We start from the raw sequence: 14600 nt of genomic DNA on the forward strand, positions 1-14600 counted from the left end.
TAATTTAATTCCACTCAGTTATGCTTTTAAATTTGATTTGAGAAATGTGTCATAAAATGCTATTGAGAAGTGCAGTGCCGCATTCCTAAGCAGGCTGGGAGCCTGTGTCTGTTCTGGGAATGCTTGAGGAAAACGGATGGAGTTCAGGTTGAGCCTATGGACTTTAGGGAGTTTACTCTTTGCTGGGGTTTGGTGACAGAGGTTTGCTGATCCCGGATTGTGCACTGTTGAGAAGAGACCAAGAGCAAAGCAAGAAACCCCTAGGGAGTAAGGAAAGGCCTTGCAAAGACTAAATGAAAGCATGGGAAAAATTATAATTTTAGCAAATAGCAGGGATGGTTTAAAAGACTTTAGATAGGACACTGAGTTTGTTGTAAGATACTGTAGTATACTTTTTACACTGGGTCATCAGTACAATTTTCTCATTCCTCTTCTCTGACCCCATTTTCTTGTGCTTAAACTGGAAGTGATAGACTACTAGATCAGAAGTCTTCAAAGAGAGATCTTTCCTAAAGTGCATACACAGTGATCTACTGGTAAATAAGGGTAGAAGATTCTGGAACTTTACTTTCATTTATTTCTGGGGCATCTTTTAAAATTTGTATGTCTTGTGTGTTTTTTTGTAACACACATAATATAAATAGCAACTAACTAAATAAATAAGCCTATGTTGCACATGTATCCTTCCTCCCTCCCTCTCTTTATATATATATATGTGTGTGTGTGTGTGTGTGTGTGTGTGTGTGTATATACATACACATATATACACACAGACACATATACATACACATATATATACATATGTATATATACACACACACACATACATCTATATGTTTGTATGTATTTTTTATTGGTTGATTGACTATTTGATTGATGTAATCTGACACAGACATGTAATTAAAATAATCTAAAGAATACTTGCTTGATTGATCTCTGAGTTTTTATAGCTTTATTTTTTTTTCCTTAATGATTTTATGGTCCTGAAATGAGTTATTCTAATCATTGTGATTATTTTAAAACTGTGAAATCGCAGTGTGACTACTGAATTGAGTACTTGGCTTTGGGTTTTTGGTGATTTTAAAAACAAATAAGTGAGGGGTGCCTGGGTGGCTCAGTGGGTTAAAGTCTCTGGCTTTGGCTTGGGTCATAGTCCCAGGGTCCTCGGATCAAGCTCCGCATCGGGCTCTCTGCTCGCCAGGGAGCCTGCTTCCTCCTCTCTCTCTCTGCCTGCCTCTCTGCCTACTTGTGATCTCTGTCTGTCAAATAAATGAATAAAAAAAAAAGAAATCTAATAAATAAATAAATAAATAAATAAGTGAATGTCTTTACCATGAGCTGAGTGAAGGCAGTAAGCACTGTGTCAGTTTATGTTGAGAGAGAGTATCTATAGGGAAAGTTTATGTGGAGTCCTTGAGTGGGTGCAAGGGACATTAATGTGGTCCAGGATGTCTTGGAGACATTCCTAACTCTGTCTCTGATTTGCTGGGGGAGCTTGGACTAGTCATTCCTCTTTCTAAGCATCATGGTCCTGGGGTCTGCTGATTTGCAGATTTGGATTTCTCCTGGTGCACATCTCAGCTCAAACCTGGTTTCCTCAACTGGGTCTCCTCTGACCCCTCCCTCAAAGGGTTGCTTCTTCCCTGCCTACAGTAAGTCTTTATCACACGTCCTATTTTACTTTTCTTCATTGCAGAGTAACTATATGAAATTGTCTGTTTACTATTTTGTTCATGTGTTTATTGTCTGTCTCCCTGAACTCTAATGTGAGCTCCATGGAAACCACAGGGAACAGAGGCAGATGTACCAGGAGGCAAATGAAGTTTAAGCTTTAGGACTCTGGGACTTGCATTAGCATTGTGATCACATGGTTATGTGTGTTTTCTTTCTTCTTTTTCACAATTTTCAAAGGGAAAGTATTGCATTACATAATTGATCAAGACTACTGTCTCTTTTTAGTCTGAATCTTCCTTCATTACACTTTGCTTCTTCTCCAGTGGTGTGGGCCTTTCTGCATGTAGCTAAAGGGAATTTTAAATAGGTATATATTTGGTAAAGTTTGGTGAGGTGTATTTTTGTGGTTTGTCCTCCCTTCTGTGACTAGTTATCATTAAAAAGATTTCACTGGTCAGTAAGGGGGCAGAGCTATGATTCAAGTGGATATGTATCTTTTTCTAGTACTAATGATCTTAACAAGTAGAGTCAGCACTTTTTTGTAGATTCAGTGATAAATCAGCAGGTATCTTTTTCCAAAATTTTGAAGTATGATAATACAAATCTGACCACTTGTTAGTATTTAACACTCATTCCAGACCTGCCTTCTTTGCTGCAAACATAGTTCTAGTCTCAGTACCCATTGTTGTCTAGCTTGCTCGCTGTACTCTATCTGAACTAAATTCTTGGTTGTATTAGACTACTAGGATGCCTGGGTGGCTCAATCAGTTAAGCATCTGACTCTCCATCTCAGCTCAGGTCTTGATCTTAGGGTTGTGAGTTCAGGCTCTGCATCAGGCCCCATGCTGGGTGTGGAGCCACATTTAAAAAAAAGGAAAAGAAAAGAAAAGACTATTAGACTGCTTTTTCCCACCATTTTCATTGTTCCAAACCACTTTGTCCAACTGAGTCTTTGTGTGTTCTCACTCACTTCTTGCTGATTTGGCATAAACTATAGACATCAACAAAGTTAGCATGAAAATCATAATATGCCAATCCAATGTGGACCTTGATCACAAACTGGTTCATGAGTATTTTCAACACAAGGAATATTTAAATTACATTTTGCATGAGAAGACCTGAAATTCTCTGAAATCTGAATGCTCATATATTTAAGAAATTTGATACTAGTTTTCCCACAATGATATCATTTTCCCACAATGATATCAGTGCTAAATATTTACCTACTAATTTTCAATAATGAATTGGGGAGAATAATGGGAAATTTTTGAAGTGTCAATTAAGAAAAAAAAAAACAGCACCAGAGGGGGAAAATAACTTTATTTCCAAATCTCTCTATAGAAAATAGTATAAACACATCATCATATGAAAATATCAAAATATACAGGTAAAATGTAGACAACAATGTAGAGGTACAATATGTTGGTTATAAAGAAAATCATGTTTTTCTGGCTTTTGTGAAATATATGTCAGCATTTCAGCCTTGTCAGCAGATTAGCATTGTCAGTTGTTATGATTCTTTTCTAAGGTAAAGATTTACTTTCAAGTTTAAACTTTTATTCATTATTTCTGTATTCATTTCTTAAGGGGAGCCCATGATTTTACAGTTTCTACCCTATAGGATCCGGCCTGGCAGGGAACTTGTGTTTTCCCTGAAGCTTGTATTTCCAGATTTTAAAACCGGGAGAGAGTCGACAAATGTTTGCAAGAATCACAAGATGTTTTCTCAGAGTCTTTTTCAGCTTGATTTGCTATTTCTTTTGAGAACTCTATGATAGAAACTTTGACCTTTATTTCTTAGAAGCCATGGGGAATTGCTCCAAGGAGATCTGTTCCTGGCGAGGATTACAGAATCCACTTTTAACAAGCACACCAGCACATTCATAGGCCATCCTCTGCGACCCTCTGAAGCAGGCTCTGTGGCCTCTGTGACTACCCCATGCTCACAAAGAAACCTCCTCTTCCTGCCTGAGCATTGCTGTAGGTAGCACATCCCTGAGGTCCTGGCTTCCAACAGTAAAGCAGGTCACATGTAAGTTCCCTGCCCCCATCCCGAGTCTGCCTTGCTGCCTTTACCCCATAGTTCATAGATCACAAATGTGTCCTCTGCTGGCGATCTTGAGAGCTACACACATATATTCTGTTCCGATATTTGGCAATTCATTTGCGAGATCCATAAGGATAGATTACGTCATTCACCTGTAGGAACAAAAACAACAAACAGTAAAGCAAACCAAAAATTTTCTTTTTGCCTTGTTCTCATCACCCCTTATAGAATAAAGTTCATACTCTTAGCATGAAAATCAAGGTTCTTCCATATCTGGCTTCAACCACCTGCCCTATTGGATTTTAACCTACAAAGACACAGTGCTGGGAATGGTACAGCCTTCTTGCCACCATCATAATTGTGCTTGGGACTGCCTGAGAAGTGTCCAGCCTATGTGCCTGTTAAAAATAAACTTTCCTGATCTCCTCTGAATTCCATACGCTTTTTGCCCTTCCTCATCATCTGTGTTTATCTAACTCTGTGTTACGCTTTCTTTAATGGCAAAAGAACAAATCCCCTTGATCTTTGTTTCAAATATTGGAATTAAAAAAGAGCACTGTATATAGCAGATATGCATTGGAAGCCTACTGAGTTGAATCTGTGGCCATTAGACACAGTCCAGTCTTAATCTGTCCAGAGTTAGCAAAATAACTGTGTGCCTAACACAGTGCCTGACGTAGGATAGAAGGTAATGGAATGAGTGATGGGTATTAATCCCTATTAAAACAAGATCATTATCTTCATCTTTGAAACTCAAGAATCTCACACACAAAATAATAATGATAATAATAATAATAATAAAATGTATAATCTTTTCTTTGAGGCAGAGACTGTGCTAAACATTTTTAAGGGTGTTATCTTAGAATGTCAGGTTGTCTTATTGTCCCCATTTTATAGATGATAAAACTGATATTTAAAAAGACAAAATAAATCACTCAAAGTTACACAATTCATAGGGAGCAGAGGCAGGATTTGAACCCAATTTTGATCGATTTGAGCTCCAGTATGCCTCATTACTATGCTATATCTTGCCTCTCATTGAATGAAGATAGAGCAATAAATTATAATCTGATTTGTATTTATACTTTTCTTTCTCTTCAAAGAAATCTCCTCTTTAAATCCATGTGTACAACATGCTGTCCCCACCATTCTTTCTAAGAACAAGTTGGGACTTCTTTTCAGTTAATTTTTATTTTCTGTCTTTCATGCCATCTCTGTTCTTCTGACACCAGTGGAGTTACATCTTCCTTGCAGTTTCCAACCTCAACTAGCAAAGAATAAGGCTCTTGGCTCTGCAGGCCGAGAAACTAACCTTGGCATAATGAATGACCCGCAGCTTTGAATGCCTCTGGAATGCCTAAAGACCACGGCTCCATGCTTCTGGAATGTGGAATGGCCCCTGCATTAGCCAGGTGACCCACAGCTGCACGCCACTGGAATGAGAAATAGATTCTGCCTCCTAGAATACCAAATGCTCAAGGAAGAAGGAGTGGATAAGCCTTCCTGCTGAGGAAGAAGCCATGGTGGTGACTGCTATGAGATAACTATCTGTTCGTACCAATCACACCTGAGTCTGAGTCAGGGCCGCTTCTTTGAACCACCTGCTGGAAAATATCTGACCCTCCCCAAATCAGAGAAACAGATCTCTTCTCATGGGTAGAAATGTGCTCTCCTCGTTTTGTGCTTCCTATACCTTGCCTAAAAGAAGAAACAGAAATCTTGTTTGCAAAATTTTCATTTTCCCAGTGCATTAATTTGGACTTACAAAGCTTTGTATTCCCTTTAGACAGGATTGGCATCTACAAAGTCCTGTTCGGAGAACGCGGTTCCCTGGCGCTCTTCCCCAGCGAGAGGGCCTGAACCCTTCCTGGAAGTCACTGGCAAAGCAGAAAAGGTGTAAGGGTATTGGCATCAATCCTGCTCAGTAACTGGGATTTTAATGATTTCTATCCCCCTTTTCTTTCATCATCTTTTGTTTTTCCCAGTGCCATTCCTCACTGAATATTTCCTTTCCTTTTTCTTTTTTTCCCCCTTTCTCTTTCCCATTGCATTTCAATACACTGGTTTTAAAAGGAGGATTTGCAAACTGAGTATTAAAACTCTAGGGCACTACATCTCCAAAATCTATAAGACGATAAGAAGATAAGAGGCCAAACCCACTGAAAGCTTCCCTCCTGGTGCCTGTGGAACTGCAGGCTGGTCTATAACACCCCTAAGCCAAAGCAATCTGCCCACCTCCTCCCCACCCCACCCTTCCTGCCTAATGCAGGCAGATAAACTTAGCATTAAAATTCCCACACTTTGGCAAATGAGTACCCAGGAGGCTGCTGACTCAATCAAGGCTTGTTTTACTTACAGTGTAGTACTGAGAAAAGGCCATAAACTCCAGCCTGACAGATCTGTAATGCTCATTTCAATATGCTTTCCCTGTGTGCGGGCTTGCTGATGAACTTTCATATTCCGCCAACAAAATATAACAAACATATTAACGACGTGTGGTAAATTGCCACTGGGCATAGTGGGTCCTGATGACGGAAATAGTTGTGAGTAAATGAGAATGTCTGGCTACCTAATACCACTTTGGGGTCCAAGATGATGCACTGTCCTGGAGGGATGTTCTGGAGGGATGATGCACTGTCCTGGAGAGGAAGAGGGGGCAAGTCAGCTCTAAGAGGGACATGGACGCCTTTGCCCAGGGCGAATGGGGCATTGGAAACCCAAGACAACAGGGTGGGAGAACCATAGATGGTGTCTACTTAAACTCATTAATCTGATGTATATTAAAATCAAGAGCCAGAGAGGCGATGTGAGAAGCCCAAAGCTGCACAGTAAGCTTTGTGCCTGAATCACAGCCCAGTGTTCTTCTGGTTGGTGGATTTGATGAATACCAGGAACTATCTTTGAGAAAGGAGTTGGACAGAAATAATATCAGGAATATTCCTGGACTCAAGTCAGTCCTGCATTCATTAGTAGCAAAAAGCACTGCTGGGCTTGCCTTTCTCTTTATCTGTAGTGCTCGACCCTTCTTTTGGGTGCATTAAGGGACACCAAAGGGTGATTTAGGTGAGTATATGGTAGTTGTTCGATACTGCAACCCCAAAAGGACAAGTATAATTCCTTTACAATCGTCATAGATTGCCATTATAATTCTGACTCCAATTCTAATGTGTGTCTTTTCTCCCCAAAACCACCAAACCATTTTCTGATACCAGCTGGGTGTACTACGATCCAAAATTGATTGACACTGTCTACCTGGAGACAGTGTCAGATTCCACAGGTTAATTTCTCAGTCCCACAAAATTCCTCTCTACTTCAGACGCCAGTCCCAAGTCCAGGCTGTTATCTGTGCTCCTGACCAAGTCATCACTTGTTTCAGTATACATTTACGGTTTCCGGTTACCAAAAAGATTGTGGAAAATATTTTTAAGTACACCATACCATAAAAGATAATTGTTGTTGAAAAAGCTCACTTACAAATTTCTATCTTACTTATATCTATTTAATTCATTGTTCTTAATTATGTTTAGATTAGTCATGAAAATTTCATGAGACCGTAAACAGCTACCCATCATCTTAAATTATCTTTCTGCCTGATAAATTCTGTAACACAGATACCATAAGCTTATTTGACTTTTAGTAAACCCAGGGAGAATAAAAGTATTACATTTAATGCTGATAACTCTAAAGACATGCCTATTTTAATTAAACCAGCAAACTTAAACTAGCTTTTATTTACCAAAGATTATCCTAGATCCCAGGAACTTGAAAAACATTTGGGCTAGTTTTTTTTGTATTCTGAGAGTACAACATGCAAATCAAGATATTACAGCTTTTGCTTTAAAATTTTAGCCATGAGACATATAATAATTCAAAATCCACTAGTTTATAACAGAACAGTTATATCCAAGTTGCGTTTCTGGCAGATGTAATAAGTTAAGGTTTTCTGCTCAGGTGACTAAAGCGTCTTACTAATATTTGTGAAAGAGACTTTTAAGATAGTTTATAGGCCTAGTTTTCAAAACAGGCTCCCCCCTTCCTTTCCCCTTCTTGTAAGAATTACCTTGATTCCTGTAGACGACAAGGTAGAAGACTTTGATTTCAAAACTCAGAGAAATAATGCAAGTTTCCCCAAGAAGGACTTTTGTCTCTCAGCCCAGATCTTTTATAGTATCTGCGAGCCCTTTGGGATAAATAGGGGAAGTTTTGGTATTGGTTAAAAAAAAAAAAAAAAAAAGGCAGGAGGGCTTTGAATTATTTCTAGAGCCAAATTCCTGTTCTTATAAAGACTCAATCTGTAGGACAAAGACAGTTGTTTTTAATTCTTCAAAGAAATGGGTTGCAACCAGAATAATACCAAGAGGCTGGTAAACCATCCAACAGTATTTTTTTAAAGATTTTATTTATTTATTTGACAGACGGAGATCACAAGTAGGCAGAGAGGCAGGCAGAGAGAGAGGAGGAAGCAGGATCCCCACTGAGCAGAGAGCCCGATGTGGGGCTCAATCCCAGGACCCTGAGATCATGACCTGAGCCGAAGGCAGAGGCTTAACTCACTGAGCCACCCAGGCGTCCCCCCATCCAACAGTATTACTTTCCATATGCTTTTTTTGTATCAGGAAGATCTTCAACTAAGATGAAAATGAAAGGATTCCTATGTTTCAGATTTAATGCTACGTGTCTCTGGAATGTTTTACCAAATCCTTCCACAAAGGCTTCGGGTATACAGTTTCATTCTAGCTTAGGGAGAAGGCCTTAAAAAAAAAAAAAAAATTTCTCTTAGGCATTAAATATCCGCTTCCAATCTGACCAGCTTCTAACCATGAGGCTCCCAAAAACAAAATTAGCAAACCGACCCACCGAAAACTCTTGGGAGGACCTTCCTAGGTTTCAGCTGGGATCAACGGGAGGCATTCCTGGCAGCACGAACCACCTCAGGGACACAAAGGGCGTCCCCAAAGAGGCCTTTCCCGAAGAAAACCAAAAGGAAGACTGGGACCCATCACTCTGGGATGTGCAACAGCGGGTACCCGGCGGCACGCGCAGCACGACCCGCACGGCTGTCCCGCCGAGTTCTCAGGACACGGAGCCCAGACGAACGAGAAGGCAACGACCCTCCCTGGCAGGGAACAGTGGGACAACCAGTGCGAGCCTGAGAGCCAACCCACCCTCACCGTTTCGAAGATCTAACTCTTACCCAGTTTTGTTTTTGTTTTCGTTTTTCCTTTTCCCGCCAGTGAAGTCGTGGCTTCCTCCCTGGACCTCCGACGGGAATCTGGAGGAACGAGCTCCGGCGACAGTTCTTCGTCTTCGGGGGCTTCGGCCGCTTCCCCCGGGATCCCACCCGCAGGCCCCAGGGCGAGCTGAGGTCCCAGCAGGTCTCACCGGGACACGAGACACTGGAGAGGAGGAAAAATGACCTTCCCGCCGCCCTGCGCAGCGAGGGCCCGGCTGAGACCCCTTTGTCTCTAGGGCACCTGCCGGGGGATCAGCTCATCCGAGACGGTCGGAAGTTCTCAAGGTGGTCGCGGTAACTCAACACAGTGTGTGCGAAGGTTAACCTTGTTCGGTCACAAAACAACATTCCCCTCACCCAGGGCCTCAGGCGGGACCCAGCCCAGCTTACGTCTGACCCAGTCTGGGGGCCGAGGGGGAACCACTCCAGTCTGGGCTCTGTCGGGTTTCAGAGTCGGACCTAGTCTAGCTCTGGTCGGTTTTAGACCCAGTCCAACCCGACCCGGTCTGGCTTCGGAGTCGGAACCGCTCCGTCCCCGGACCGGACCTGGTTACCGAGCCAGAACCACTCTGTCCCCGGACCGGGTCTGGCTTCCGAGTCGGAACCACTCCGTCCCCTGACCGGGTCTGATTTCCGAGTCAGAACCACTCTGTCCGCGGACCGGGTCTGGTTTCTGAGTCAGAACCACTCTGTCCGCGGACCGGGTCTGGCTTCCGAGCCGAACCACTCCATCCCGGGACAGGGTCTGGTTTCCGAGCCGGAACTACTCTGTCCCTGGACCGGGTCTGGCTTCCGAGCCGAACCACTCCGTCCCGGCCCGGGTCCGGTTTCCGAGCCGAACCACTCTGTCCGCGGACCGGGTCTGATTTCCGAGTCGGAACCACTCCGTCCCGGCCCGGGTCCGGTTTCCGAGGCGGCCGGTCTGACCGCTGCAGCTCCCGGACCCGTCCGCAGGAAGGGCCGCGCCAGTCTGGAAGCTGCGCGCGCAGAGCTGCGGAGCTGGGACCCGGCCGCGCGCGGGGCTTGCCCGCCTGCTCCAGGGACCGCGAGGACGCGGCGGCGGCAGGAGATGAGCAGGTACCTGCGCCTCGTTGCTCCTCGCTCCGGGGAGCCTTGGGCTCGGGGGCCTTTCCGTCCTCTCCTCCGTCACCGGAGCTGTTCACAGATAAGCTGAAGCACATTAAACACCCAAATTCTGAGTATAAATTGATTCCAGTGGGAGCAGCATCCGGCCCAGCAGTTGCACAAAACGAGACTTCAGCAGAAAGGAGCGGAGGAAGCAGGTGAGGACAGGCCCAGTAGGAAAACTAACGTAACGTTGTGCGCCGGCTATACTTCAAAAACAAAACGAAACGAAACGAAAAAAAGAAAGGTCGGCCATTGCAAAGTTCCTTTCCTTTCAAGGGGAGGGAGGGTCCGCGGGTGGACCACTAACCTGGCACAGATGATGCCGTTCCTGACGGGCTGGCCTGAGGGCCGCTTCTGAGGAAGCCAGAACAGCAGGTCAGTCTCGGTTCGGTGCGGTTGGACGCGCTTACGGACCGACGGGACTGAGTTTTGGTCCCGCGGTTTGGGTTGCTTTTGTTGACCCCTCATTCCTCCCTCGCTCTCTCCTACTTTTCCTTTCTTCGAGAACTATCTGCTCCAGGTCCCACGAGTATAACAAAATGGATGGGATTCCTCACCTTTTGTAAAATGCACTCGATTAATTGTAACGTCGTGTGAAACACCCGGTGATGGGACGTAGGACCGCCTGAGCCCAGACGGAATCGGAGACAGCTTCCCCAGGGAGGTGACTTCTAAGCTCGACCCTGAAGCATTAAGGGGATCAAACCTGGCTGGGGGTGAGGGTGGGGTCCGGGGAGCTTCCAAGAAGGAAGGGCTGGAGATGAAATAGAAATGTAGTGTGGGGAGCATCGTGTCTGTGCTGAGAAATAAATTAAGATAAATGAGCTCAGAGAGGTCGGAGGGAGATGTAAGATGAAGCCACGTAGCAGACTTAGAATTTGTTCTAAGGGCAGAGGTAGTCGAGTCATTGAAGGGAGTGACATTGTTGAATTTGTCTTAGGGGTAAAATCACATGGCTGCCGCAAATACAAAGGCCGCTGATGATCATACTATTTGTTGATCCTACTGTATTTTTTAAAATACATAAACAAATCCACAAGTAAGTCAAACACTGGAAAATGAAATAGCTTCAAGGATACCTTTTTTGGGGGGCGAGAGAGAATCTTAAGCAGGCTCCATGCCCAGCATGGAGCCTGATGTGGGGCTCGATCTCCCAACCCTGAGAGCATCAGCTGAGCTGAAATCAGGAGTCGGAGGCTCAACCAATGGAGCCACCCAGGCGCCCCCAAGAATACTTTTTAAAGAGTAAGTCTCAAAACTCCCAAATGAGCTATCTCAGTGGCAATGTAGGAGAGTTGTAGCCATAACAGAAGTGGTAGATTTTGATGGAAATCAAAAGCTCTGCATGTAGTAGTTGCACAATGTATATTTGGGGTCACTGGCGTTCACGTTACACCAATTGAGCATTCTGTAAAGACAGAACTTAGTGCTGGCTCCAGTCTCTTCCTTCATAAAGTTTTTAGCATATGGAAAGGAAATATTAATAAGAATGGGGGAGAAAGAAGTGGAAGTGATGCAGACTGTCTGCGCGGCCAGAATGGCTTAGAAACCTACAGAGACAAAGCGTTCCCTGTTAATGTCTAAATGGTGAGTAATGTCAATCTTTAAAATAGCCAGAAAGGTTTGGATGGATGTGAAATCTCAGGACAAAATGGAAGAACAGGATCATTAACTGGGCTACAAAGTATCCACTACACACTTAAGTACTCAGAATGAGTGATCTATAATGCTATTCATTTAGAAGTAAGCATTTTATAAATGTTACAATTCTTCCAAAGTTTATCATTAGGCTGGCTTCATTGGCTGATATTAGCTGAGGTTTAAGTTTAGCTATAATATGTGAAACGGCCACTTAAATAGTTTGAGACTTCGTGTTGGTTTGGAAGGTGGGTAGAAAGGAACAAACATGGCTGTTAAGAACTGAGATGGCAGTGTTGTGATGGGTGCGTCGAGGATTTCTATCAGTCGCTCACAGAAGGTCAGTTAGGAGCATATTTCATGCTCACAGGTTCAGTGATGGATCTACTTATCAGTCATTAAACAAGTCAAAAATATTTACTCGCTACCTACTATATGTGCCTGATACATACTTTTCGGGCATGAGGATAAACAGTATTCCTGCTTTCTCGGAATTTTTAGCCTAGTAAGGGAGAAAAATGATAACAGAATAAGTAATAAAGTATATAACTGGGGACAGTTCTAAGAAGGAAATGATAGATACGGTGAAGGTGGAAAATGGGGGGAGGAAGTATATGGCAGCCATGAAAATGCAGTACTCAGACCTCCAGATGTGGTCATTCCTGCTTTCTGATATCCATCACCCCATTTCCAGTAAGGCTACACTCCCCAGGGGTATTCCCAGTCAGTGATGGAACAGAGAGATGTTTGAATTCTCTAACTTAAAACTTTGGCCGGGGAACTCTCCTATGGCTATGCCAAACTTGCTTTCCATTGCAATACAGCTCCAGATGCTTTTACCCAGCCTTCTTTCATTCCTTCCCCTTCATTCAGTCAGAACTGCATTACTGTGGTAGCTCTCTCACAAGCGCTCCCCCCTGATAATTTTTCTGCAAGTTTAATTCTCTCTTGGTATTTGCTTCTTAGAGGACTCAGTCTAATTCAGGGTCCTTTCAGTTAAGGTGGAGAGTGAGATCTCTAAGAGATGTGTTATTTAAAAAACACTAGGGGTACCTTGGTGGCTCAAATGGTTAAGCGTCTGCCTTTGGCTCAGGTCATGATCCCAGAGTTCTGAGATTGAGCTGGCATTGGGCTCCCTGCTTGGCAGGAAGCCTACTTCTCTCTCTCCTTCTCCTGCTCCCCCTGCTTGTGCTCTCTCACTCTCTCTGTCCAATAAATAAATAAAATCTTAAAAAAAAACACTAAATGATGATAAGGATGTTGGATAAAAATCTATGGAGGAAATGTTCCAAATATAGGGAAGGGCTAATGCAAATGCCCTGAGAAAACATGCTCAAGTGACAGTAAGGAAGCCACTGCAGCTGGAGCAGAGTAGGAGTGGGAGAAGATGATCTCAGATGACAGTAGTTCTAGGGGGTGTATATGAACAGAGGCTGCAGCATCTTCTGCTGTCTGGAAGCAAACTCCTGTCTGGACGCAAACTCCTGACTCCTCTTGGAGTCAGATGCCTATTGTTGTTTTATTTAGCTTTAGAATTTTAGGAATGACAAATCTGAACCAGAGGAAAGAGAGATGACTGACAAATCATGAGAATAATTACAGTTCAGTCTGTGGTCAGCCTTGAAGCTGGAGCTCCCGATGGCAGCTGGAGGGAGTCCCAGGGTATTTTCTGAGCATTGGCTTTCCTCTGATTACCCTCATCATGAATGAACAGAGGTTCATTAATTACAAAGCAGAATCTCACCTCTAGGGTTGCAGTTCTGGGGCTGTGACCTGAGCGTAGCTGTTCCTCTCCATCCTCTGCAGCCTGTTTTATCCACTCTTTGATTAATATCACGCGTCGGAGGCTGACACAGTCATAAGATGAAGCTATAATTTTAGGACTCCGTGTACATCACAAGGTAGATAAATAAGCAGAACGTCTGTCCTCCTCTACATGTTCTGGACATTAATTGATAGAACATCAAATGCAAGTGCTGGAGGGTCAGTCGAGAAATGGAGTGTAATGGGATGTGTGCCTTCAAAGCTACATTTGCATATCCCCAGGTCTATATATTTTTGCAGTAGGTGGATATCCTACCCTTATTACTTTCAGGACTTGGTTTCCTCTTCCCTAAAATGAAGCAATAATAATGCCAGAGACACCTGTGTCACAACAAAGTTGTTGGGATATCTGGTGGAGCCTAATAAGATAGTGTATTGCAAAGGCTTATCGTCTTCCTTTCCCTAAATCCAAAAGAATAAATCCTCACTCATTTATTATGTATTTCTACCCCCTGAGATGGATTTTGTCTTTGTCAGCCCTTTTCTTGGTATTAATCCTGGCATTATTTCCTGGTATTATGATGAATTTGGATAGGAGTGAATTAAAATTTACCTAGACAGGGGTTAAAAAATATAGAAGGAAAAAGGGTAAGAAAGATAAGACGTAAGCAGGCTGGAAAAAAGAAGGTTCTTTTTGATCTTCTTTGAGGTCCTTCAGGAAATATTTTAAACTGTATAATTATCTATTATCACTGCACTATATTTCCTTGAATGCAATTCTATGGCAAGATTGTATCATGTAAATTCAAGTTTTATGAGTTACAAATAAAATTATGAAACAGATGGGAAATTATTTTAGGATTATAAGAATGAGAGCCATTGCTATCTTTGGAGCTACTGTGTTTGATGTTAAATTTTAGACTTTGGATCAGATAACAAGTTCATATCCAAGCCCTTCCATTTAATCTTTCTGGAGATGCGGCCACCATGAAGAGTTTCCATGAGGATACTTAACCACCAGTTTCCTCATGAAAGAAAAAATAATATAAAATTGCCTACTTCCCAAGTTTGTAATGAAGACCATAACTTAATATGTGAGCTACTTTGAAATTAGAA

General features: G+C 43.0%; 1 protein-coding gene across 1 annotated transcript in view; it reads left to right on the plus strand.

Annotated features, from left to right (window-relative positions):
* The window catches only part of LOC125083006 (5E5 antigen-like), a 579485-nt gene extending 575350 nt beyond the window's left edge, over positions 1 to 4135 (plus strand). The window contains exons 5-6 of the mRNA XM_047698904.1: positions 3476 to 3706; positions 3950 to 4135. Of these exons, the coding sequence (XP_047554860.1) occupies positions 3476 to 3561 (86 nt within the window). The 3' untranslated portion in view covers positions 3562 to 3706; positions 3950 to 4135. The remainder of the gene's footprint in view (positions 1 to 3475; positions 3707 to 3949) is intronic.
* The last annotated feature ends 10465 nt before the right edge of the window (positions 4136 to 14600 follow it).

Source organism: Lutra lutra, chromosome 13 (genome assembly GCF_902655055.1).
Source record: "Lutra lutra chromosome 13, mLutLut1.2, whole genome shotgun sequence".
NCBI lineage: Eukaryota > Metazoa > Chordata > Mammalia > Carnivora > Mustelidae > Lutra > Lutra lutra.